The 21957-nt window shown below is 43.2% G+C and overlaps 1 protein-coding gene across 2 annotated transcripts in view; it reads left to right on the top strand.

Moving 5' to 3' along the window:
* Positions 1 to 21957, top strand: part of LOC123508587 (contactin-associated protein-like 5) — a 38443-nt gene that overhangs the window by 547 nt on the left and 15939 nt on the right. For both annotated transcript variants that reach the window (XM_045262357.1, XM_045262356.1), the window contains exons 2-23: positions 4280 to 4712; positions 7965 to 8141; positions 8354 to 8486; positions 8969 to 9038; positions 9399 to 9519; positions 10352 to 10528; positions 10931 to 11102; positions 12426 to 12544; positions 13181 to 13287; positions 14134 to 14337; positions 14488 to 14596; positions 14934 to 15116; positions 15629 to 15777; positions 16557 to 16724; positions 17029 to 17124; positions 17523 to 17655; positions 18007 to 18116; positions 18801 to 18924; positions 19620 to 19795; positions 20268 to 20378; positions 20648 to 20768; positions 21287 to 21484. In XM_045262357.1, the coding sequence (XP_045118292.1) occupies positions 4280 to 4712; positions 7965 to 8141; positions 8354 to 8486; positions 8969 to 9038; positions 9399 to 9519; positions 10352 to 10528; positions 10931 to 11102; positions 12426 to 12544; positions 13181 to 13287; positions 14134 to 14337; positions 14488 to 14596; positions 14934 to 15116; positions 15629 to 15777; positions 16557 to 16724; positions 17029 to 17124; positions 17523 to 17655; positions 18007 to 18116; positions 18801 to 18924; positions 19620 to 19795; positions 20268 to 20378; positions 20648 to 20768; positions 21287 to 21484 (3391 nt within the window). The remainder of the gene's footprint in view (positions 1 to 4279; positions 4713 to 7964; positions 8142 to 8353; positions 8487 to 8968; positions 9039 to 9398; positions 9520 to 10351; positions 10529 to 10930; positions 11103 to 12425; positions 12545 to 13180; positions 13288 to 14133; positions 14338 to 14487; positions 14597 to 14933; positions 15117 to 15628; positions 15778 to 16556; positions 16725 to 17028; positions 17125 to 17522; positions 17656 to 18006; positions 18117 to 18800; positions 18925 to 19619; positions 19796 to 20267; positions 20379 to 20647; positions 20769 to 21286; positions 21485 to 21957) is intronic.

The following is a 21957-nucleotide window of genomic DNA, read 5'->3' as shown; positions in this document are numbered from 1 at the left end:
TGTCCTTACCTGTCTTACCTACGCTATCGTGAACTTACCTGTAATCAAGCAAGTTAACCAAGTCATGCCTGTGCAATCTGCTTCCTGTATCTCACCTTGTGCTTCTTTTATTTATCTACCATGATTTAGTTGCATAAGTGGCTTCATGGAAAGGAATATGTAAAGTCCTCATTAGTGGTAGTAGTAGTAGTAGTAGTAGTAGTAGTAGTAGTAGTAGAAGTAGTAGTAATAGCAGTAAGTATGACTCATAATACAAAGAATTCCGCCCTTCAATACTGGGACACATTTTTATCTTGAAATTTGTGTACGATTACATAATTTAATTGGCATTAGAAAGGGTGTATGGAGGTGAGAACATTAATGACCACAGTCTTCACTATCTTAATCCCCAAAATGAGATTCTGAAGCTGTATAAAATCACCAAATAATAAGCAGAATGAAAATAGAAACGCATCACGGGACTCGACGGTTAATAATAGGTAATCAATAAAAATCAAGCAGAAAAAAAAATGTGTAATGAAAGAGTAGAAATAACATTCATATTTGCCAATACAATCTAAAAAGAAGCCAGTTTCTAGCGTCACCATTCTCAACCTTCACTATAGAACCCCAAGTATCATGTTAATACTTTCGTAACTCACCCTCTTCATCTCACCTTAGTAAACCAACTCACTACTAACCTTTTCAATTTCCTCCTTCACCCTCTTTATCTCACCTTAGTAAACCAACTCACTACTAACCTTTTCAATTTCCTCTTTCCTTTACTAAACCTAAATAGTATTCTAGTTATCTAATGAGGCTTTTGGTTACTGCATCTTGTCTTCTTCCCATATAAAACATTCAAAATATTCCTTCAATTTCTCACTAAATAAACCTTCTAACAAACCCTTAAATCTTATCCTTCCTTTCCTTCAATTAGCAAACTGGAACTCCCTGATTGTGTCTATTTCCAACTTCCTATGACTTGACTTCATTCAAGAGCGAGGTTTCAAGACATTTGTCCCTGTGTTTTGGGTAATTCTATTGGCTCTGTAAGGGGACTGGCGACTGAATGGGCCTCTTCCTTCATATTTTTTGTTGTCCTTGACCAGTCCTCCTGTCTAACATAAAAAGAATATATTCAGCCTCTCTCTCTCTCTCTCTCTCTCTCTCTCTCTCTCTCTCTCTCTCTCTCTCTCTCTAGGCCTCTCGTATCCACCGTAGATTTGGCCTCGTTTTAAGCATATCATACAGTGTAATAAGCCGGTAAAGGTTACGAAATGATGCTACAGACTCCAACACTCTTATCTGTCACATGAACGTACCTGTAGGATACCTAATCCCATTTATCTGATTTCTCAAAGTGTTCTGGGTACTGGCTGGGTTCTAAAGGATGTTTGAATTGGTTTTTTTTTTTTCCGTATTTATTATGGTTTTCTTGATAGGTTTTGAAAGGACTAGTTAGTTTGAGTACTGGTTTTTCCCTCGTATGTGGTTGATGGGTACTTAAGTGTATGTGTGTGTGTGTGTGTGTGTGTGTGTGTGTGTGTGTGTGTGTGTGTGTGTGTGTGTGTGTGTGTGTGTGTGTGTGTGTGTGTGTGTGTGTGTGTGTGTGTGTGTGTGTGTGTGTGTTAGGAGAGAAGTGCTTCAAGATAAGTTATCATGAGATAGATAAGAGGTGTGTGTGTGTGTGTGTGTGTGTGTGTGTGTGTGTGTGTGTGTGTGTGTGTGTGTGTGTGTGTGTGTGTGTGTATGTACATCTTTTCACTTATTTCTTTTGTATTATTTAAACTTCTTATTCTCGTATGTAAATGTTACGGCTCTTTGTCTCTAGCACTATGAATCACTCTTGAAACTTTTACAATGAGAGTTGAAAAGAGAGAGAGAGAGAGAGAGAGAGAGAGAGAGAGAGAGAGAGAGAGAGAGAGAGAGAGAGAGAGAGAGAGAGAGAGAGAGAGAGAGAGAGAGATAAAACTAGCGGAAGTCAGCCTCGCCTCAACATCTATGACACAGACATAAGGCAACGACAGGAAAGTGACAAGAAGGATTAGATAAAGTAGATATGTTATGAGGAAATCTTGTAAGGAAGGATCAGGAGGAGGAGAAGGAAGCATAAGAAAGATGAGGAATAAAGGGAGGTAATGAAAATATGGAAGTGAGAATGAGGATGGTAAGAAATGAAGCAGAAGGAGGAGGAGGAGGAGGAAGAAGAGGAGGAGGAGGAGGAGGAGACAATGCAAATAAGTGTATGGTTAAAAGATCAGAATGAGGGAGATAAGGAGAAGAAGAAAGACAAGGAGAAGAAAGTGTAAGGAAAAAGAAGAAAAGATTGATTAAATACCGTAGAAATACATCACTAAATACAACACAGTACCTTGAAAATACACCAATTATGAAAAAAAAAACCTAAATCTCAACAAAAAACACTTCAAATACCATCAAACCAGAAAACACCCACAACACCAATATGAGTCCCAAAAATACAGCCACAAACTTCGGTCCATAAACCCACTTCGTAATCTGGTGTAGTTTAACAAGACTCATTTACGACACATGTTTTATGAGCTGGCGCCTCGATGTGAGTGTCTTAATCCCGCTGTCCCGCTGTGGCAAAGCTGGGGCGAGATAAAGAGATAGTGCATCACCGGAGCGCTGCGTCTGCTGCCTCTGTAGGTCTTACCGTGATCGAGGTAGATTTGTACAGGAGTTCTCAAGGTTAAGTGTCCCTAGGTGTTAATCTTCGACTTCCTTATAGGTACTGGTGTGTCTCGTTGTCTTCCTTGGGTGCTGGTGTCATTGTTGGTGGTGGTGATGTTGTTAGTGTGTTATGACTGCTGTTCACTACTACTAGTACTACTACTACTACTACTTCTACTACTACTGTTACTATTATCTATACCATTTCTAATATAAAACTTTCTTTTCTCCCCTTCTTATTTCTCCTTCTTCTTCTTCTCTTCTTACTATTAGTACTACAACAACTACTACTGCTTTTGCTGCTACTACTACTACTACTACTACTACTACTACTACTACTAATAATAATAATAATAATAATAATAATAATAATAATAATAATAATACTGCTGCTGCTGTGCGGATAAAATCTATTATCAGCTTTGCTATTTCCTCCTTGATAATCTCTCTCTCTCTCTCTCTCTCTCTCTCTCTCTCTCTCTCTCTCTCTCTCTCTCTCTCTCTCTCTCTCATGCCGGATCACGTCTATGTTTTCTTGTTTTGAAGATCTCGTCTTTGGTAGGTTCAATGTGCAGTATCTCTCCCTCCCTCTCCCTCCCTCCCTCCTCTCCTTTCTCTTCCTCCTCTCACTCTCACCAGTTTACTTCTCCTTTCCTGACTAATGACCCTGAGGATTTTAAGTCACCCTTGTTGTATGTACTAGATACTTTTTTTTTTATCTACTAGTTCCCTTGAGGTATGTTATCAAGATAATATCTGTGACCTGGTGTGCCCGAGGGTAGCTAGCTGAGACCTCTACCGGTGCAGAGTAGAGCTTGTCTTATCACTGACCGATAAAAGTTGTAACTGATAGAATATTATGTGGGTCGCCTTTTGTACAGATAAGGAGAGATGAAGGGTAGTGTGTGCGTGTAGGTTAATTAAAGGCAAGGAAGGAAGGAAGGAAGGAAGGAAGGAAGGAAGGAAGGAAAGAATGATATAGTGTAAGGTAGACGCATAGAAGAAAGGAAGGAAGAAAAGAATGAAGGAAGGAGGGAAGGAAGGAAGGAAGGAAAGAAGGAAGGAAGGAAGGGAGGGAAGAAGAAAGGAAGTGGGACTGGAAGGGAAAAATTATATAGTGTTAGGTAGACGCATGGAATGAAGGAATGAAGGAAGGAGGGAAGGAAGGAAGGAAGGAAGGAAGGAAGAAGGGTTGGAAGGGAAGGAGGGAAGGAAGGGAGAAAGAGGGAGAGTAGCGTCTTCTTATAATGCAAAATCAAGGAAGACAAGAGAAGAAAGGAAAGAAGAAAAGATGCAGGAAAGAGGCGAAATGAACGAGAAAATACACTATAAACAACAGGAATATATCTAATCGTAAGAAATAGACAAAAATTCGCTTTATCTTTATATTAATTTCTTGACAGCTCTCTCTCTCTCTCTCTCTCTCTCTCTCTCTCTCTCTCTCTCTCTCTCTCTCTCTCTCTCTCTCTCTCTGGATTTGCCAAAAAAAAATCATACTCCTCATTAGAATCATTGCATATTTCCCTCTATTCCATTATCCAATAGAGAATACCAATATGAAGAAGGAGAAGGTGTCTAATAGCATAACCTGTCCCTCCTGCAGGTGGTTCTGGCGGCGGGGCTCCTGGCTCACCACGCCGCCGCCTGGCCTCTCTTCGGCGGCTACGACGAGAACTACGACTACTACTCCGGGGATTACATGTACGACTCCGAGATTGAGTACAACACACCTAGGGAAACGGGACTCGAAACGGCACCGGAGACACCCCCAGAGGAACACCAACACCACCACCACCACCACCACCACGCTCCGCCTCCAGACACACCTGTATTAGAGGGTTCCGGAGACGCTGAAGATGATGCTGAGGCTGACGTCCCACCTGAGCTTCTGCCGGAGAATTTGGTGCCTGAGGATGATTTTGTTTCTAGTGAGGAAGTAGTGCTGGAGGACGTGGATGGCTCGTTGACTCCTGAGGCTAAAGGAGGGCCGTCTGGGGTCGTTGCTCATGGTGTGGTGCCAACTTTCAAGATGCCCAGTGAGTGTTGATGGTGTTTTTTTTTTCAGATTGTGGTGGGGAAACGTGTAGGAATTGTTGATACATATTGTTTTATTTAGATTTTGAGTATTTTCGTAAAGGTTTTCAATTTTGAGGATATGGTTTATGAAATAGGTTAATGATATGAGGTTATTTGATATTATGCTGGCTGAAATTCGCCTGCCTTTCGTTCTTAAACGTGCTTACAGATCTCACACCTACATACACACATACACACATACACACACACACACACACACACACACACACACACACACACACACACACACACACACACACACACACACACACACACACACACACACACACACACACACACATATTCACACACATACACGTTACATCAGCCCAAATCTGTTTCCTTTATGTATCACGCCCGCTGAGGCTCCGCGCTGCTTGTGTAAATCCAATCAGCGTGCCCGCCTCTCCCACGCCTCTCTCGCCTCTCCCATGCCTCTCCCACGCCCTTCACCTCCCTCACACGCCCGATGATTTTGATGACAAGCACTATCATTCATCACGTTGGCTTGCATGTGTGTGTGTGTGTGTGTGTGTGTGTGTGTGTGTGTGTGTGTGTGTGTGTGTGTGTTGAAGCTACACCATTGCATCGCTTTTCTCTCTCTCTCTCTCGCATTCACTCGCTGGAACAAATTTTAGCCTTGTTCCTTCTGCCCCGCCTGGCTCAGTCCTACCTCGCCCAGCCACCGCCAAACGCTACGCCGCTGATGCCTTTCGCGTGTCCTCTGCGCCTGCCTGCCTTGTCTCACCTGAAGGACTCACGACGCAGGTGATGCAGATGGAGAAACGTCCTCCCCTGGCCTGGACGCTCCTGAGACTGGCAGTGTGTTCCCAGCTTCTACCGCCCAAGAAATTCCTCAGTCTACTGTTGGAGAAGTCCTTGTCACCGTCAGCGCCTCTCTCAGTGGAGGCCTCTCTTCTCCTGCTGGTGGTGGAGAGGTTACGATGCTTCTTGCTGCTAGTGATGATGTACCTCCTGCTACTGACGGAGTGGTCAAGGCACTTCCTTTTACTACTGACAAAGCAATTATCACGGTTCCTTCTACTGCTGATGAAGGGAAGAAGGCAGCTTCTTCTACAACTGACGGAGGGGTGAAGGCACTTCCTTTTATCACTGACGATGGGAAGAAGGTAGCTTCTTCTACTAATGACGGAGGATTAAAGGCACTTCCCTTTACTACTGATGAAGCGATTATTACGGTAGCTTCTCTTGCTACTGACGGAGGAGTGGAAGAAGCTTCTACTGCTACTGACGAAGGAGTGGAGGCCGCTTCTGCTACTGACGGAGTGCAGGCCACTTCTGCTATTGACGAAGGAGTGGAGGTCGCTTCTGCTACTGACGGAGAGCAGGCCACTTCTGCTATTGACGGAGGAATGAAGGAAGCTTCTGCTACTGACGGAGGAGTGCAGGCAGCTTCTGCTACTGACGGAGGAGTGAAGGAAGTTTCTGCTACTGACGGAGGAGTGAAGGAAGTTTCTGCTACTGACGGAGTAGTGCAGGCCGCTTCTGCTACTGACGGAGGAGTGAAGGAAGTTTCTGCTACTGACGGAGTAGTGCAGGCCGCTTCTGCTACTGACGGAGGAGTGAAGGAAGTTTCTGCTACTGACGGAGGAGTGGAATTAGAATTTTTTGCTACTGACGGAGGAGTGGAGGCCGCTTCTGTAACTGACGGAGGAGTAGAGGCGGCTTCTGCTACTGACGGAGGAGTGAAATTAGCATTTTCTTTTGCTACTGACGGAGGAGTGGAGGCAGCCTCTGCTACTGACGAAGGAGTGGAATTAGTATTTTTTACTACTGACAGAGGCGTGGAATTACCATCTTCTGATACTGACGGAGGAATGGAGGTAGCTTTTACTACTGACGGAGGAGTGGAAGCAGCTTCTGCTACTAACGGAGGAATGGAGGCAGCTTCTGCTACTGACAGAATGGAGGCAGCTTCTACTACTGACGGAGGAGTGGCGGCAGCTTCCGATACTGACGGAGGAGAGGAGGCAGCTTCTGCTACTGACGGGGAGGTGAAGGCAACCCTTAATACTATTACTGACGAAGTGGCTAATATCACCACACCAACTTCTTCATCTGCTAGTGACGACGAAGTAAGCATCACTTTCCCTCACACAACTGGCAAGGAGGGTTCATTTTCTACTGACGAAGAAATGAACGTTACGAAAATATCTACCGACGAAGGTGTGAACGGTACTACTTCTCCCTCTACCACTAGCGAAGAGCATACCGTAGAAGAAGCGCCAGTAAGAAGTCAAGTTAACCGTTTTCGTAGTTTCCGTATACCCATTCGTGCTGCAGCGCCCTCGTCTGATCATCTGAAACCCAACACCACCACCACCACCACCACCACCACCACCACCACCACCACCACCACCACCACCACCGTCACCTACTCACCACCAGATAGTGAGTTCTGCGAAGGTCGTGTGAAAGACTCTTTTTTTTTTTTTTTACTTATTTTCATTTTGTTAGTGTTCCAATTGGCTCTTATTTTTGTTTCCCTCACGAGGATCTAAGCGCCGTGTGTTCTGCTGTGGCGCCAAAATCAGCCAGTTAATCGATGTTATACAATTGATGGGGTGTTTATTGTATGTCTTACCTTTTCATCATCTCTCCTTATTTCATTATCTGTTTCTTTCCTTCTTATTTCCTTTTTTTTATTGGTCGTCGTCACTGTGTTGTTTTACTCTTTAATTGGTCAGTTTTCATCGTTCATTTCTTTCTGTTGTCATCCGTGCACTTCCTACACTATCTAAAAATCACGACTTTTAGCACTCACCTTCCCTTTGAATAAACACACAAAGTATTCATTCACCTCAGTATCATAGAATTATAGTCATCTTCACTTCCTCTCACGTTTTCAGTCTCCCGGTATCGTCTCACATTTTCCCATTCGTCCCAGTATCACCTCTCTTTCATCTCAACCATAACTTTCTCCCAGTACCAATTCTCCTTTACCTTACACTCCCAGTCCTCTCCTAACATATTTTACCTTTATTTCCCTTTCCAACCTCCTCCAATATCACATCTCTCCCTTATCCTATACTTTTAATCTTCTATCACCATCACCTCTTCTTCATTTCCCCTTAAATTCCTTCCCAATGGCACTATCTCCTCATTTAATCGTCTACCATCACTTTATTTCTTTCCTTTACACCCCCTTCATCCCTTCACGTTACTCATGCCTCACTCTCGCCGTCCCGCAGAGAGTTGCTCCCAGCCCCCAGATCCAGGCGTGTGTCGTGGCCACTTCCCAATGTTCTACTTCGACCCCGTGACTCATTCTTGCCTCCAGTTCGTCTACGGAGGATGTCGCGGTAACTCCAATGCATTCAAGACGGCTAAAGCTTGCTATGAAAAGTGTCATCCCGTTGGTTTCACCCGTAAGTTGTGAGATGTTTAGTTTTTTTAAGTATTTGTAGTACTTCATTACTTCTCAACCTAAATTAGACTCGATTCTTCACCTTCAAAACTCTTTCCTTAAGCCTCTTTTCGCATCCTCGTTTTCTATCAAAGTTGTATTCTGTAGCCCAAACGGACCATAATATTAACTAACCTATTCCCTCTGATTCATTTTTTTTTTTTCACTTCTAAGGCGGGACAGGCAAGGACAAAGCTGGCGACTACCTCAAGCTACACGACGGTAGAGGTGATGAAGTGTTTACCTTCCCGGGACGCAACGCTGCATTGAAAGTCGAGGATGCAACGCTCGCTGAGTTCTCCGTCAGGTGGGTCCTTTACTTAGATACGACGAGAGACCAACCTCCCTTAGTGATAATGATAAAAGACTCCACAGAGGTACATAACAGGTGTTTCCTCTCTCGGTTCAGATTCAGTGAGTCAGGCTTGTTTATGCCTCGCTGTGTGTCAGAACTGTGTGTTGAATTGATTAGATTAGAAACGACTGCTAGGGAGAAGCAAGGGTCCGGTAGGCAGGACTAGGAGGAGGAAGAGGATGTATGGGAGAGCAAATGGAAGATAGATGAACGAAGGAAGGAGTTAATTAATTCTGCATCTCACTTGTCATAGAAAGGAAGGGAGGCAAAGGACCGGTAGGCAGGACGGAGAGGAGGAAGAGGATGTATGGGGAGAGTAAATGTTAGGGTGAAGGAAGAAGGAAAGATTTAGTTAATTCTGCACCTCACTTGTTACTTATAACCGTTGTACGATATATGTTAATTTATCTATTTTTCCTTCTTCATCCCGACAGGAACGTCTACCAACTCGAGTTCGTCTTTCGAACTGACTCCCCGCACGGCCTCATCGCTTTCCTCAGACAGGTATGGAGGAAGAGGAGAAGGAGGAGTAGGAGGAAGAGGAGGAGGAGGAGGAGGAGGAGGAGGAGGAGGAGGAGGAGGAGGAGGAGGAGAAAAGTTTGAGGGAGAGGAGAGATTATAAAGAAAGACAAACAGCAAAAAATATTGATATCTTTACAATCTGCTTTTATAACCCTCCCCACGTCGACTGCTGGTGGAAGAAACACGATATCAAAGTAGAAAGCTTCTCCCCACCTACCCAATAACTTCACTACTTAAGCTCTTCATATTCTTATCTTCCCTCACCAACTCTACGGACCTGAACTTTCTCACCTCTCCCGATCAACTTGACTGCTCTTCACCTTTCACACTTTCTTCTGACAGACATCGGTGCCGCCTGAGCTCGGGAACAGAATGGTGCAGCTGTACGTGTTCCTCCGTCGCGGCCACCTCGCTGTCACTCACATCTTCTGCCACCACAGAGAGACTTTCCTCATGCGCAAAGGTACCGGCGAGAAGTCTTGATGTGGTACGGGAGACATAACAAGGGTCACCTATGCAAATTTTTCGGGACAAGTAACCAAAGTAGAACAGGATATACTGGATTCAAGCTTAACCCCTTCAGTACCATTGCGCGTTTTCATATTTATTCCGCTTACTATTTAGTGATTTAATACAGTTTCAAATATTTATGTGGGGATTAGAATAGTGAAGACTGATCATTAATATTAGACCCTTCTTAATCTGAATAAAATCGTCCAATCATACACAAAATTTATGGTAGAAAATCCGTTCTAGCGCTGAAGGGGTTAGTAGTACTAGATTTGAAATAGATAAGAGGGAATTAAATCTGAAACAAAGCTAGTTGGTAATGCGGAGCCATGAAAGCACACTCACAAAACACCATTAAAGCATAGACTCTGGAACTCCCTGCCTGCTTCTGTATTTCCATCTTCCTACGACTTGATTTCTTTTAAGAGGGAGGCTTCAAGACATTTATCCCAAACTTTTAACTAACTCTACTAACCTTTTAGAGAGAACTGGCAATCAAGTGGGCTATTTTTCTTATATCTCTTCCATAAAAAGAAAGACATGTTAAATCCTTGTGCGTTTTCACATTTATTTTGTTTATTATTTTGTGACTTTATACAATTTCAGAAACTTCTATGGGGATTTAAATAGTGAAAATTCTGGCCATTAATTTTCTGATCTCTACAAACGCTTCCTAATGTAAATAAGATCGTCTAATCTTCACCCAAAACTCGTAGTATAAAATGCGTCCCAGTACTGAAGGGGTTAAAGAATGTGACCCTGGATATCTTTGCAATCCTTCTCAGGTGGACTGCAGGGCGGCAACTGGCACTCCTCCCTGGTTAAGATCAACTCTGGTACTGGACAACTGCTTCTCGAGGTGGACGGTGTTCAGGAGACATTCACCATCACCAGCCTTAGGGACAATCCTCATTTCGGATCTCATGAGGGCGCCGCCTTCACCTCGCGCCTCTGGATTGGAGGTGAGTGGCTTAATGTATCGTATCTTGTATATTTTATCACCGTCGACAGCAGCAACAGAGATGGTGGCCCTAAGACTATTTGTGATGTGTTTTTGTAATCTCTCTCTCTCTCTCTCTCTCTCTCTCTCTCTCTCTCTCTCTCTCTCTCTCTCTCTCTCTCCTTTCTTTTTCTCTTTTTTTTCGCCCACAACAATGTTTTTAGTGTTCTGTACCTTCGCCAGTCACACCCAATACAAGCAAGTCCTTCTTTCATCCGCTTATCTTCATTTCGGTTTTCTTCTCTTTCTCCTGCAGGGGATATCTATCTTTAGAATCCCCCACACACTCCTCATCTCTCTGATTGACACCGCAAAGTATTCCGGTCTCTCTTCTCTCTTTAGTACTTCTCTAATTCTCCACCAGGTGTCTTCGAGGAGAAAGTGAGCGAAGAGAAGATGGTTGGGCGAACTGAGAACTTCCATGGGTGTCTGAAGAAGATCGCAGTGATGAGCGGGGCGGCCTCAGAGGAGATGGTGTGGCACAAGGGCTTAAGTTCCTCCACGTACAGGGGCATCATGAACAGATGCAGGACCAAGTAAGGAAAGGAGGGAATGGGGACGCGGGAGGACACGTATAGGGGCGCTGCGATCCGTGAAGGAAGACGCCCTGTGTTGCAAAGCCCACAAATCCTTACAACTTTCAACTCCCACTAGAAATATTTTAGAAATCCCACAGAGACGAAAAAAAGCACATTATCTTGACTTTTCATCCCTTTACTCGCACAAAATGATTAAAGTATCACTAGACCCAAGAAAACACCCTCAAAAAAACAGTAGAAACCTTCACTAGACGCTTTGAAAAACAGATAAGGCGTAGCTATCCTTGAAAATTGTGACCCCGGGGAGAGAAGAGAACAGGGTGATTGGGACGCAAAGAGGGAGTATACAGGGAATGCGTTGGATCGCGGGAGGGGAAGCGTGTGGCGAACAAAGGGAGCTGGGATGTGTGAGAGGAGAAAGAAGCGTCCGTGTGGAGAGTTGTCTGGGAGTGTGTGTGTGTGTGTGTGTGTGTGTGTGTGTGTGTGTGTGTGTATGGGTGGGTGGGGTGCAAAGGAAGGTAGAAAGTCGGATATGAATAAAAGTTCGTGTGTTCCTTCCTAGAGAGAGAGAGAGAGAGAGAGAGAGAGAGAGAGAGAGTTGACAGATGCTAGAGAACATTTAGGGAGGGTGGAAATAAAGAGTAGGTTGGGCTGAGAGTCACTGTGATGGTCTGTGTCTTTACCATGCAAGTTACCTTTACCATTATTACCTGACTACCATAGTTTATCATTCACTCTGTGTCATCAGAATAGACTCCTCCTCCTCCTCCTCCTTTTCTCCTCCTCCTCCTCCTCCTTCTCCTCATACTCCTCCTTTTCTCCTCCTCCTCCTCCTCCTCCTCCCCATATTCATCCTTTTTCTCCTCCTCCTCCTCCTCATTCTCATCCTTCTGTCCGCTTCTTATTCTTGCGTTCATTATTCTCTTCACTATTATTATTCTTATTTTCTCTTTTTATTTTCCTTTTCTTCTTTGTTATCCTTTGGTTTGCTTCTTACTCTTTTTTCTTTTATCATTCTTATTTCCCCCTCCTCTTCTTATCCTCTCCTCCTCCTCCTCCTCCTCGTCCTCCTTCATCATTACAATACGCACACAAATCCCTCCTGAAGAAATGAAACCTAAACGTAATAAAAGCAAGAAATCAGGAAATAACATTGAAAACACATGATAATAATTACACTCTCCTCTCTCTCTCTCTCTCTCTCTCTCTCTCTCTCTCTCTCTCTCTCTCTCTCTCTCTCTCTCTCTCTCTCTCTCTCTCTCTCTCTCTCTCTCTCTCTCTCTCTCTCTCTCTCTCCCTCTCTCTCTCTCTCCCCCGCAGCTGCAATGACCGCCACCGTAACTTGTGCTCTCAAAACTCCCACTGCATTGAGCACTTCGACCACAGCACCTGCAATTGCTTCGGCAGCGGCATGGACGGGCGCAGGTGTAATATCCAAGGTGTGTTGCCTTACCTGTTTGTCTACTGTGGTGTGGGTTAGGTTAGGTTAGGTTAGATTAGGTTGGGTTGGGTTAGGTTGGGTTAGGTTAGGTTAGGTTAGGTTAGCTTGGGTTAGGTTGGTTTAGGTGTTTTTTCTGTGTATCTCCACGCTAATTGGTTTATTTTTATGCTATTCAGTCTTTTTAGTGGATATTTTTTTTAACATGGCATTAGATCATATTATGCTTCTTTGCTTATTTTCTTCTGTCTTCGTAACATTATCAAACTTACCTGTAGATTAAGTTAGTTTTATATTCTTTTTCTGCAAGGCAAATCTTTTAGTCTTTTCAGCTTTTTTTTTTACAAGTTTTGAAGTATTTGTGACACTGTATCCACCGTTTTGGGGTTCCTTACCGCTTATTAAAATCTTGAGTGCCGTGACGAGTCTTCATGTTAATTCTACTTACTATTTTGGTGAATTTTTACAGCTTCAGAAACCTATATGGGGATTAATATTGTGAAGACTGTGGCTATTATTAATCTTCTGGCCTCCATAGACCCTTCCTAATGTCAATAAAATGGTCTAATCATACACAAAACTTAAAATAAAAATGTGTCACAGTACTGATAGGATTTACGCTTCTCCTCCTCACCAGATGTCCCGCTTCTCTCTCTGAGCAACGACGGCTATGTGGTTCACCGCCTCTACGACTGGATGGACCGCGTGCACACTTACACAAACTTCATCTCTCTGGAATTTAGGGTTAGTGCAAAAAATACTGTTACTTTTTCCTTACATCAATCTCCATCCTCCTATGCCCCTCATACTTCTCGTCTAATACGCCGTGGTACAGTGGAACCATGCGCACTTTTGGGTCTGTAGGGTGTCCAAGTAACTTCATCATCTCGCTCGAATTCAGGGTTAGTGCAAAAAATACTGTTACTTTTTCCTTAGATCAATCTCCATCTTTCTATTTCCCACATATTCCTCGTCTAATACGCCGTGGTACAGTGGAACCATGCGCACTTTGGGGTTTGAGTAGTCTCCAAGCGCACGTGTTCGAATCCTGGCCACGGTTCAAGTGCAAGTAGGGCTTCCTAGCGGCTGGGTTTTCAGTTAAGAGATACCCCCAAAAAAGCACCTACTTTAGCTCATACATTCCCGTGATAAGCCCACATGGTATTAAAAAACAGCCAACTCACACATTCCTTTCATAACCATACTGTATTTCACTGCATTTATAAAACCATTCATCGACACTTCCTTTGTTTTATCCTGCCTAGAAGCTCCATCCCAACATTTCTCTTTTTTTATGTAAGTGGGAAAAACTGATCAAGGGCAACATAAACGAAAAAAAAAAATAGGCTCACTTTGTTGCCAGTCCCCTTGCAAAATATTAGTCAAAATAAATAGATAAATGTCTTGAAACCTCCCTCTTAAGTGAAATCAAGTAGTAGAAGGTTGGAAATACAGAAGTAGGCATGGAGTTCTAGAGTTTACCAGAGAAAGGGATGAATGACTGAGAGTACTGGTTAACTCTTGCCCACTATAACATCTACAGTACCCATAACTCAATTTTCAACCTCTCATCCTCTCATCCACCGGCAGACTCGCTTCACAGACTCAATCCTCTTCTACGGGTCGTCTGAGTATCCAGAGAAGCAATACATCGTGGCCTCCCTTACTGTCGCCGGTACTGTGTACGTGGAAGCCAACCTCGGGGGCGGCTCCGTGGGGGTGGAGGTCGGAAAGAAGCTGGACACTGGCACTTGGCACACCTTGACTCTTGTGCATCAACATAATAGAATACAGGTGAGTGTTTCTAATTTGTGTGTGTGTGTGTGTGTGTGTGTGTGTGTGTGTGTGTGTGTGTGTGTGTGTGTGTGTGCATATTAAAAAAAGAAAAGCAACATCACAGGTAAGACAATAAATCCACATCGTCTTCGTCTTCGCCTTCTGCAGGTTCACCTCAACAATCGCCTGTACGACACTCTGCTAGTGCCCGGGGAGGTGCGTTACTTCCACCTGGACCCTGCCTTCTACATCGGCGGGGCCCCCAACCTTACCAGGAGTAGGTCCTCCTTTTCTTTCCTCTTCTAGCTTCTCTCTTCCTCCGTTTCTCTGTGTGTTTATGTGTCTAAGAAGTTGTCTTCGTTTTTCATTAAGTTGTACAAGAATATGAAAGGCGATAACGCAACACTCACTAAGATACGCAGCAATTTAAGATGCTATAGTACAGAAGTCCCTAAAAAGTTGTGAATTTGAAAAGAAAACATTATTTATCACTGAAAGGATAATTATCTATCGGCATCTAACATTCTTTATCTTAATTATTTATTTAGTTAGTTAGTTAGTCAGTTGACTTGTCATTCAGTGAGTCAGTTATGTTAATGACTCCCCTCGTGCAGCGTGTGGGCTGGCGCCAGACCGAGGCAACCAGCGGGGTTTTGAGTGTCAGAAGAGCCACATCAGGTACTACTACGACGTGCATGACGGGGACTGCCACATCCTCAACTACAGCAGCTGTGGAGGCAACGGCAACAACTTCAGGAACTATCACACCTGTATGGATACCTGCAACACACGGCCAGGTGAGAGTGAAGGGCTATATTGAACAGGTGAAGGAGACATGGATATTATGATGGACACTGCAAAAAATATAGGGTACTATCAAGGTTGATTTGATGCGAGGGGGTATAATATTAGACATCTACCCACAATGTCGCCTTCCTCCTTCCAAAAAGGTATAATGTGGACGGACATAAATCATTGAGGTGAATGAAACAAGAATACAAATTGTTATGGTGAACTACTTAGGTACTTTTTTCCTTACCAATTGAGTTTTTGTGGCTGATTTACTTGTATGTACGATCTCGAGAGGAAGAGATGGCGTACTGGCAAGACGTGCGTAGTTCCCTCCCCTGGTACGTGGTTTTGAAAAGTTGAGACGCTTAACAAAGTAACAGAATTGGAATTATAACCAGAAAGTGAATGAAATCTACGACATTTTCTAGATAGCCATGTTTTCTGGAGCGACTGCTGCCTGTAGGTCTGATGTCTTCATTTGGCACGTGTGTTGTGTTACATTTATTGCTCTCCCAAGGTCTGCGCTCCATGCATTCCTTCCTGGGCTGCATGAGGAACGTTTTCATCAATGACGTCAGTGTTCTATGGGAGTTGAAGGAGCAGAACAAAACGACTCGCTACCACGGCGCCACAGAAATCTCGCCGCTCACCGATACTTGCAAGGACGTAAGTATTGGAGGCTGGTTGCGATGTGGCAGATGTGAAAGTCGGTATGAACTCGTAACGGAGGCCAGGAGACACTTTTATTGTTGGCAGTGGTGGTTGTGTTTCGGTATGATGTTAGTGTTAATACTCTTTATTGGAGGCTGAATACGATGCGGCAGATGTGGCGTAGTGGATAAGGTGGTGAGCGTGGGATCGGGCAGACGTCCACGCGTAGGTTCAAATCCCACCACATACTGCTTTGAAGCTATGCCATGTGTCACCATGATACTCAGGTTCTAGGTGGTTACACTGAAGATGAATAAAATTGCCTGCGCCACTAATGGGCGGAAGCTGAACAGCGCTTCCCACATACACTCTTCAAGTATCCCTACAGGCGCTAAAGGCCGTAACACAAAGAAAGGCGTTCTTAACCTCTTCAGTGCCATGACAAGTTTTCATATTTATTCTGCTTACTACTTGGTGATTTCATACAGCTTCAGAAACTTATGTGTGAATTAAAATAGTGAAAACTCTGACCATTAATCTTCTGATCTCTTAATAACTTCCCAATGTAAATAGAAAAGTTTAATCACACCCAAAACTCGTGATAGAAATGCACCCCAGTACTGAAGGGATTAACTTTACAAAAAAAACAACAGCAAAATTGTCTTAGCCATTTTCAACCAATTAACACCTTTAGAAGCACTTACTTAAACAGAAAACTAGCAAACACCATTCCAACTAAACTTACCAAACGTACACATCCTATCTCACAAGACTTTCCCTGTTCCTCACACCAGCGGGAACAAATGATTCTCCTGACGCTGTCCACGGAAAAAGCTCACGTCAACCTCACTCACAATGACCCAGACAACTTCAGACTCGTCGTGTCCTTCCGCCCCACCACGCCAAAGGGAGTCGTGGCGTCTGGCTATGTAGATGTTACGGATACCGCGAGTCACTGGGAGGTGAGTGAGTGAGTGAGTGGATGAGTGAGTGAGTGGGTAAAGTGAGTGAATGGATGAATGAGTTATTGCGTGAGTGTGAGGATGAAGGCTGTGAGTAACTGAGTAAAAGAAATAGGCTGACTGACTGACTGATTACTTATATTACTAACTTAATGACTGACTGACTGTTTCATTAAGGGGTTTGAGAATTGGGTCATAGAAAAGAGACAGAATGAGAGACAAACAGAAAGAGGAACAAAAATATGAATTAATAATAATGCATACAGATCAAGGAACTCAACCAAATCATGCCTCTCATCGTCAGATCTCCCACGACGAGAACCACGTGTCCTTCATCATTCACGAGGAGCTGATGAAAGTCAAACCCAGCGCTAAGATCAACATCAACCACTGGCAATATGTGAGTGCAGAATTCACTGACCTACTGATGGCTTACACATACGAATCAGGAGGAACAAAAGAGGATCGAGAAGGCACAAAGGAGTATCTTAATAGATTTGTGTCCATATATAAGAATTCAGTGACTATACTGTGAAATAAGATATACCAGAAACAACTAATTAACCCTATCAGTGCCATAACACGTTTTCATATTCATTCTGTTTAATATTTGGTGATTTGATACAGCTTTAGAAATTTATGTAGGGTTTAGAGAAGTGAAGACTATGGCTATTAATTATCTGACCTCCATAGACTCTTCCTAATGTAAATAAAATCGTCAAATCATATTCAAACTCGTGATAAAATTGTATCTTAGTAATGAAGGGGTTAAGGACCTAAACTCTTGCTTTCTGTCAGGTGGAAGTGAAGTACATCAATGGCAGAGTGGTGATGAAAGTGAACCAGAGGACAGTCTCCGAAAATCCTCCCGGCCCCCTTACCTTTTACCCAGTACTCACTCTCGGCAGCAGTCCCCTCTCTGACCTCCCAGGTGAGCCTAACGACTGTGTCCAGGTGTGCCAAACAGGTAGGATTACAGTGATGAGGTTTGACACATGATGAGATGGTCTAATTAATGTAACACAGTACCTTGAATTTTACTGTACTTATTGTTTTTCAACTTTTTTTTATATTTCTTTTTTTTATTATTTCTATCGTTATTTTCTGTTTATCTTTTGCAAAACCCTCTGTAGTCAAAAGATAATACATTTTCAGATACCTCATTAACTTTTCCTCAATCTTCTCAATTTTAGCTTACTTGTGTTTAATTTGGCTTCTCTCTAAGCTTTATATTCCGTTCGTTTCTATTTACCGAGTGTTTGAGGCTACTGTCCTCCCTCAGGCATGGTTGGGTGTCTGAGGAAAGTTGAGCTCGGCACGGAGACGGTGGAGCTGCGATCACTGGCCGGAACTGACTTGGCGCAGAAGGACGTGATTTACGATGGCTGCAGGGTGAGGCAAACTATCTCCCATTATTAATACAGTGTTTTTCATCTGCCTCTCATCTTCTGTTTCCCATAACCATGATCTATAAGGGAACTAGATATCAAGTGGGCCTTCTTCTTTTTTTTGTTGCCCTTTGCCGGCTTCCCCCTCTTGCATGAAAGTAACCATGGAGGATTCTAGTAGAGGAGCATCAGGATCTCAATTTGCTATACCTTATTCACTTATCTGGGAAGGTAAGAACAAGAAGTCAGCAGCCCTACACTTGGCAGTCCGTGTAACATAGACGATCTAGGCCCAAAAGACTGATTTATCTGCTTGTTTAACCTCACTGGAATCCCTTTCATTTTCAGACTAAGACCAGTATTCTGAAACGCTTCGCTCTCTCCCCATCACTGCTTTATAAAGGCTCCAGTTGAAGATACTCGTTATTACAAGAGTAGTTTTATGTTTTTGGTGATCGATTGGCAAGATTTGTTGTTTAGTATAAGGAGAAACTGTCTTTAAAATCGGGCTAGTTGTCTCTGTGGCCTTGCGAAATTGTCGTAGTGAGCGGGGAAGGTGTTTCTTTATACGGGCGTGAATTCATCTGAGAAGCTAGGGAGATAAGGGAGGGTGGGAAATATCATCACACCTACAATTGCTGACTCCATAAAGGGGAATTTGTACCTAATAAGAGTGGCGTATCTTCAGGTGTTGGGCCCGTGTGACAGACCTGGGTCCTGTGAACACGGCACCTCCTGTACTCTTGATGCCAACGATGAGATTCAATGTGACTGTGCAGACTCGGGCTACACTGGGAAGACCTGCCACTTTTGTAAGCATTCCCACCGCTACTGAACCGCGACATTGAACATTTCATTTTGTTAGTTGGTCATCCAGTCCTTAGCATTGAACATAGACACACAGAATGCACATTAATCTTTTGCTCTCTTCCCAATTATTTATTCATCTGTTGCCAAGTTTCAGTCAGTCATTCAGACAAACATTAATACGTATAACACCTTGAATTAATCAGCAACTTTCCTCTCTGTCCAAATATTAATCATTCCTTCATTTATCGCCACTTTTCTGACACACAATTCCTTTATCTGCTCACCTGGAGCCACTTTTTGTGACACCAAATTCCTTCATCTGCCGCCACTTTTTTGACACAAGATTTTTTTTACCTGTTGCTGTTTTTTTTTTTTTTTTTTGACACCAAATTCCTTCATCTACCGCCACATTTATCTACCACCATTTTGCTGACACAAATTCTTTCATCTGCCGCAACATTTTTATACCAAATTCCTTCATCTACCGCCACTTTGCTGACACAATTCTTCCATCTGCCGCCTCTTTTCCACTTATTTGACGCTAAATTCCTTCATCTACCGCCACTTTTCTGGGACCAAATTCTTTCATCTTGCGCCACTTTTCTGACACCAAATTTTTTCCAGCCACTAAAACCAATCCTCTGCACTCCACACAAACACACAATTCTCACCACCATCCCTTCTCCTCCTCCCGCAGCGCTGTACAAGACGTCGTGCGAGGAATACTACCACATTGGATACAAGGAGTCAGGTATCTTTAAGATTGACGTGGATGGCAATGGTCCCCTTCCTCCCTCCTTCGTTAAATGCAACTTCAACAACTTGACGAGCGTGTCCACCACCTTAGTAGAAAACAACCTGCCGGAGAAATACGTGAGTGAATGTCAGAGAGGGGAAGGAGTGAAGTATGTAACACTCTTCAGTACCATGACGCGTTTTCATATTCATTCTGCTTAGTATTTGGTGATTTTATGCAGCTTTAGGAACTTATTTGGGGATTAGAATAGTGAAGACTCAGGCCATTAATCTTCTGACCTCCATAGACCCTTCCTAATGTAAGTAGAATCGTTTAATGACACCCAAAACTCAAGCTAAAAAGTCTCAGTACTGTAGGAATTAAGGATGGGTGAGAAAATGGGAAAGTAAATATTATGAAAGGTCAAAGAGGAAAAAATAACACCAAACTGACCCCACAATAGAATAATAGCTCAATATACTCCTCTTATCAATAAAAACAATAAAAAAAGATGAATTCCCTAAAAAAAAAATAACTACCCAAACAAACTCCTGTGAAAAGAACCAGACGTGGAAGTATAATATTAACTCTGTCTCTGATTACTTGTAGGAGGTGAGAGGGCCTGGCCTGGGTAACCTGCAGGTGAACATCGAATACAGGGACTTTAGCGATGAGATGCTCCAGGCTTTGATCGAGAAGTCAGATTCCTGCTCGCAAAATGTAAGTGGATTTATTTTTGTTTGTCTCTGTTTGTCTCGTTATGATTTTGTTTCTATCTCTCGCTTTCTATTTGTCTTTATCTCTCTGGCTGTCTCTGTCTCTCTCTCTCTCTCTCTCTCTCTCTCTCTCTCTCTCTCTCTCTCTCTCTCTCTCTCTCTCTCTCTCTCTCTCTCTCTCTCTCTCTCCTCCTCTTATTTGTACCTGTTTCCCACAAATACCAACATTCCTTTCACTTCCACCTGTTACAATCCCTCATTACTCCCCCAAAGGTAAGGTATGACTGCAGACGTTCTCCACTCAAGCTCTCCACGCACACCTGGTTCACGTCTCCTTCAGAATCTTTCATCACGAGTTTTGGCTCCAAGGTTCCCGGTCTCTGCCGATGCAAGGGTGAGGTTTAGGAACGAGTACCTTGCATGTCTTCGTAGTTAGTTTGTTTTTGTGCGTATGAATGTAACCTCTTCAGTACCATGGCACGTTTTAATGTTTATTTTGCTTTCTATTTGGTGATTTTATACAGCTTCAGAAACTTATGTGGGGATTGAAATAATGAAGACTCTTGTTATTAATCGTCTAACATCTATACATCTTTCTTAATGTAAATAAAATAATTTAATTATAACCAGAGCTCATGGTTAAAATGCGTCCCAGTACTGAAGGGGTTATGATTTGGGTAACTTTATCTTCTTTTCTTGCCTAATTTCTTCTTTCGCCTTCCTCAGGTATACTTTTCTTAACCTTCCCTTTACTCATTTCTATCTTTCACATTTCTCCCTCCTTTTCTGACTTTCCACTCCCAGTTTTTTACTCTCCAAAGCACTAATTTAATTTCTCTTTAAACTGTTAGCGTTACAAATCATAACTGTTGATTTCTCTCCACCCACACTCACTTTCTTCCTCTGTAACAGAAATCAGCGCATGTGACAAGGCTGACGTAGCGTGTAACTGTGACGCGGTGGATGGGCTGGCGAGGTCTGACGTGGCGGTTATCACTCAGCCAGATCTGATCCCACTCAAGTCAATGGTGTTCCTGGAGGACAAGAAAAGCATGAGGGAGGAGTCAGAGGGACGCATTACTCTTGGCCCCCTCACCTGCACCACGAAAGGTAGAGTCCGTGTGTTTGAGATTGTATGAACGTAATGGTGATGATATTGTTAGAACGTAAAGGAAGCTGCAGTGAGTCACCAAGTCTACATGTGGCAGTTCCTTTGCGAAATTCATCTCCAGTTATTGTCTTTATTCATGACTTTGATCTTTTATAGTGTTTACTGAATTATACATGGTCTATTACTACTGCTATTTCTACTACTACTACTACTACTACTACTACTACTACTACTACTACTACTACTACTACTACTACTACTACTATTACTACTACTACTACTTTGACATACGGTAATGAAAAGGCTATAAAATGAAACTGCCACAACATCCACTGCCCATAACCACCACTACTACTCCTACCATCATCACCACCACTATCATAAATACTATGACTCCTCACCACCACCACCATCACAACTACCACAATTACTACATCTCATCACTACTACTACCACAATTACTACAACTCAC

This window comes from Portunus trituberculatus, chromosome 25 (genome assembly GCF_017591435.1).
Source record: "Portunus trituberculatus isolate SZX2019 chromosome 25, ASM1759143v1, whole genome shotgun sequence".
Lineage (NCBI taxonomy): Eukaryota > Metazoa > Arthropoda > Malacostraca > Decapoda > Portunidae > Portunus > Portunus trituberculatus.
This window is presented reverse-complemented; position numbering and strand designations above follow the sequence as displayed.